At 37.1% G+C, this 5,054-nt stretch overlaps 1 protein-coding gene across 1 annotated transcript; it reads right to left on the bottom strand.

Annotated features, from left to right (window-relative positions):
* Positions 1-1,041: 1,041 nt before the first annotated feature.
* LOC111398810 lies at positions 1,042-3,238 on the bottom strand. The gene is made up of 3 exons (XM_023025919.1): positions 2,728-3,238; positions 1,588-1,912; positions 1,042-1,510 (listed from the first exon to the last, which is right to left on the bottom strand). The coding sequence occupies exons 1-3, from the start codon at positions 3,183-3,185 to the stop codon at positions 1,289-1,291; spliced, it is 1,005 nt and encodes a 334-aa protein (XP_022881687.1). The 5' UTR covers positions 3,186-3,238; the 3' UTR covers positions 1,042-1,288.
* Positions 3,239-5,054: the final 1,816 nt, after the last annotated feature.

The following is a 5,054-nucleotide window of genomic DNA, read 5'->3' as shown; positions in this document are numbered from 1 at the left end:
TCAAATACTTAGACTCACAATACAAAGCCAAAATACCAAGGCACGACCCAATTTGATAATCAAATACCCACAATTTGTCCAGCCCTACTCAATAGTTACGAGACGAGAGATGCGGTGTTGACGGTTGCGAAGATGACTGCGTCGACTGTAAGGATGATTGACGGCGATAGTCATGGCGAGTGCTTGGAGATGGATTGTGATTACTTGAGTGTAGCATGTGGTGTTGATTGGATGAAGATGTGGGGTGCGTTGGGCGGATTATTGATGCTGTGTAGAGAAGATGAAGCTTGGGTGATTGGATCAAGTTTGGAAGAGGCGAATGGAGCGAGATGTGAGCAGCGGCTGTCAATTTGTGTGGTTTGGGAAGTATGCGTACTGATGTACTGTATGTCGGTTGGAGAGGTGGAGGCAGTGGTGATTGGTTGTTTTGTTGATAGTAGGTTGTTATTGTGACAAAAAAGGTCGATTATATAAAAGTTGCAGGTTACGCTATAGCCTGTGTTGGAGTTGGAGGTTTGGCTTGTGGGGTGGTCGCGTATACTGGAATTATTTGGTGGGGGTTGTAGTTGGTGGTGGAAGTTCCAGGTGTTGAGTGAATTTCGGGTGGTTGGCAGTTGTGGAAGGACGTGGTGGTTTCTCTGGTAGCATTGGTGAACTGGAAAAGGGGGTTGAATTAGCAGGTGATGGATATACTAGTTGTATGTATGGAATGGATGAAGAAATATTATCCAAGTTTAACTCTAATACCAAATTTGATGGAGGATAAAGAAGAAGACAATAAGAAATGGGGAAGAAATCGGAGAGAATGGGGAGAGAAATTGGAGAAGAATCAGAAATTCAGGATAAAAGGGGAAGGAAGAGGTAGGAGACATCAAAACCAATCTCAATTCATCATAATAATTAACTGTCCCAATTTCATGACAAGCTAAATTTAAATAGCAAGACAAAGCCCTGAAAACAACGGGATTGGGCCAAACCCCTTGTATAAGCCCAATTACATAAATAAGAGTCCAAAACATAGATAAAAGTCCAACTAGAAAATAAATAAAATGGATGTCTTCATCATTTTCTTGATAATTCTTTACACCACACTAGATCATTTACGACAAAGAAAAATTCATAAAGAATGTACATGAATCTCTTGAACTTTCACTTTCAGTACACATTAATCCTCATGACAAATTTTCTTGCATCAACATTGTCAAACATGATGCCTAACTTCAGTATAACACAACACACATTGTGAAACCAAACACGACTAATACTGGTTGACTTAGTTCGGTTTGATTCAAGAGTAAACAAAAGTAAAAGTATTGTATAACAATACCACTAGCAATAGAACCAAGATCTGATCAGCCAATGAGATTCGCTTGCTAGAATCATTCTGAATTTTATTCAAATTACAAGATGACCACTTCTGTTCAATTGAGAAAGATGGGCGATTAGTATGAAGGTAAGGCCTGAAAAGTAATTCCCCACCAGCTGACTTCAGTTCGTTATGGCTCCCTTCCTATATTTAACAATTAAAAATGAAATTATGTTAATTCACGACCCAATTTGGAATAGAAATAATCTAAATTAAATTACCTCCAACTCTTTCCCCATATTTACAACAATGGTGTTGTTGCTTGGGCTGAATGACGAACTATGCAACTCCGACTGCCAACAGAACTCGCCTGAATCTAGTATAAGATGGAGCTTCAAAGCATATTGACATGATTCTTGGCATTTTTCCTCGACTAGAGAGGGAATTCGATCGATGATATTAGCTCCATGGTACCTATATATGCTCAATGTGGATTCCCCTAATTGAACTTGCTCTGGAGATTGGTTTATAGCACTTGGAGCAATTACCTTTGCCAATTCTTCTGCAATAGATTTGAGTTTTGTGGCAACATACTCCATTTTTTGCCTGCAAATGGTGTAAATAATCTCAACTCGTGAAACTTTAAGGAAGGTATCCATCTTTCTGCACGTGGGATGAAATTGAGATACTGATGTAAAGACTTCCCTTCTGAATCGGATAGATTCATAAATGAAAGAGGTTGACAATAATTTTTTTCAAAATTGACTATTCGTCCCTTCCTTCGTCTTCCACTCTTACTAACTAGCGAATCCAAGTTATACAGTTTGGTCTTTGATGGCTTGGATTGGATGAATATACTCAGTTAAGTTTTAGCTTCACTTGTGTATGAAAATTGCTAGTGTTTATTGTGAAGAAAAAACGAAGTTGACAAGCTGAAAATTTTCTCGAATGACCCTTTTACAAGTGTAAATTTTTAAAATGTTGATATCTTAAAATAGAAATCAAGTCTTAAAAATCAAAACGCAAAAGACGCCTAAACAATGTAACGAACCAAAAATTCAACCTACAATGGAAATGCAAAATAGACAAAGGGTTCGCCTGATTGGAGTGAATTCCATGGAAAATATCGCATTCGAAGAATTCTACTTTTGCTGTTTGATAATGGAAATGAAGTTTGATTTCCAAGGTACAAACCAATTCCATGTAAGTTGGGAAAAAAAAATCACCAAAACCATAGGAATGCATTTTCTATGGAATTGACCAAAAATATGCTTTACATATTTGTATTTTAGAATTTGAACTTCATTTTCACTTTCGTATCAAACAGCCAAAGTAAAAAATGAATTCATTGAATGTGATATTATCCATGAAATTCACTCCAATCAAACGGACCTTAAAATTCAAACTTTGGTAACTTTTACCTGAAAATATGAAATTTTTGCTCTCCAAGAACAAATTTACCCTTCTCCATGAACTCTTTATCATCATCACACCACACAAACTTCTCATGATCTCCATAATTTGTGCAACATTCAATTGGCAGTCCAAATATCTGTTCACAATCAACCAATATTGATCTTAACTCATCACTAGAAATTCCATGCCCAATAATCCGAAAAATTCCGAGTCCCCTAGCCGATGTCAACAGCGGACTCATTGATTCATCATCATCCATTGATATGAGCAGTTGATAATCAATATCAAGTGGCTTTAAACTATGAACATGCTCAGGGAGAGTCAATTCCGGGATATGTATTGACTGGTCTATGTAATCGGATAAAACTGGATCCACGGCAGAACGCGATCCCTTGCCGGTGGGAATGGGCGGTGGCGGCAGGGTTGCCGGTGATGATGAAATCAAACGATTTCTGGCAGGCATGATATAGTATGAATGCCTTTCTTGAATTGGGGAAACAGAAATATCAGTTTTAATGAGGATTGAACATATTATGTGTTAAAGTGCATGGCCCATGGTGGGTGCACGTCCAAGGCGTAGCCTTCACGTTTCGATTTGCTTCTATTAGTTGAATTTTAGGTGTGTAAGTTTAAAATCGTTCAGTTGAGTTTCTCTTAATGGGTTTTTCATTTTCTAAATAGGTAGTCCAATGACATATCACCCATAAGTATATCTAATGCAACACACAGAAAGCAGACATACAAACCTCATTTTACTACATTTTCTATATTTACTAGAGTTTCATAATTTTGTTGGAAAATTGTTGTGAATAAATTCGATTCAGATAACTAATATTTTATGTGCATAAAATTGGACAGAATTTCGACTTACCAAAATTGAATATGTAAAAGTAAAAATAAGAAAGGCATGAATATGAATTGGGTCAAGACGAGTTCTACTCTTTTTCTTTAATATGATAATGTCCCGCAAAGGTGCTAATGATTTTTTGGCACTCATCCTCCAAAATACAACGACCACGTCTCGCAATAGGAGCTCTCCAAATAATGTAGATTAATAAACTTACTTATGTCTTGAACTCTCTTCTATAAAACTCGACTCAAAATAATTGCAAAATTTATTTTGATTCATAATGCAAGTATGAAAATGCATGGATCATGTGTTGTTGTTTTTTTTTTTATCGATAAATGTAAATATCATTGATAAAAAATGTTCAATATACAAGTACACTGGGCATTTCCGGACGAATCAAAAGTCAATAACACATACAATTACTCCGGACATACCCGGGAAATATAAAATAAGTGAAGTGCATAAAAAGTCAATGACCTAATGCTAAAGACTCGAAATGGATCAAGACATCCGAATACAAAGTGAACATAATTTTGTATAAGTGTGTTTTGATCCGTCTCACAATGCAATCCAAGTTGGCCGAAAGATCTTCAAAAATCTTCCTATTCTGTGTTAACCAAATGTAATATACGATGCTTGCAAGAGCAATCCTCTTCGCCTTACTTAGTCATGATGTCCCACGAGCTTCCTTTTTCAACCACTTTATAGCACTAGCAAGTGTTAACATAGATCTCTTGATATTGAACCATCACCTAACATTCCCTCATAAGGTAGATGTGAAGGAACATTTAAAGAAAAGATGGTCGCAAGTTTTCGCCAAATGCCCACAAAACACACAATTACGATCAATATCCAAAAATTGCAGTTTTTCTTTAGTTAGGAGTTTAGATTGAACCTCTAACCAAAACAAAAAGGAATGCTTCGGAGTAATGCATGGTTTCCAAACTTCGGCTCCCCAAGTCTTGAAAGTGCCCTTAGGCCTAAAGAAATTATAAGCAATTTTTGTGCTGAATTTATCACGTGTCGAGCAGCCCAGAAATTGTTCCAAAAATCCCAGAAATCGCCTGTCGTTGTGAACTATTTGCCCGTCTACTAAAACTGTCCGGATTCTGTCGAGTTTGGCCCATATTCTGTGCATGCCCAGCAAGGTAATTTGGGGCAAAACCAGCAGACCGAGGTAATATTAGTCCAGTGTCCATCAAATTCGACGTCACAAGCTGTCCACTAGTAAGAATCTATTGGCTAGCTCCCTTTTCACGCAATATGTCTCTGATTTCTAGCAATTTCTTAAAGAGAGGAGAGTGATATTTTCTAGGACGAATCTCCCAAATGCAAGTCTCATTAAGATATACTTGATGAATTCACCGAATCTAGAGAGTGTCTTTTTTATGTTGTATATTCCAAAGGGACTTAGAAAGTAACGCTAAATTCCTACTCTTCAAGTCCTATAATCCAAGGCCCCTTTCGTCTTTTGGAAAGCAA

This window comes from Olea europaea, chromosome 1, assembly GCF_002742605.1.
Source record: "Olea europaea var. sylvestris chromosome 1, O_europaea_v1, whole genome shotgun sequence".
Lineage (NCBI taxonomy): Eukaryota > Viridiplantae > Streptophyta > Magnoliopsida > Lamiales > Oleaceae > Olea > Olea europaea.
Note: the sequence above shows the minus strand (reverse complement) of the source record. Positions and strands in the feature narration are given on the sequence as shown.

Coding starts and splice junctions, on each gene's coding strand:
- LOC111398810 (XM_023025919.1), bottom strand. CDS start 3,185: ATGCCTGCCAGAAATCGTTTGATTTCATCATCACCGGCAACCCTGCCG. Junction 1,913..2,727: donor CAAAAATTTCATATTTTCAG/GTAAAAGTTACC, acceptor CACCATTTGCAG/GCAAAAAATGGAGTATGTTG. Junction 1,511..1,587: donor ATATGGGGAAAGAGTTGGAG/GTAATTTAATTT, acceptor TGTTAAATATAG/GAAGGGAGCCATAACGAACT.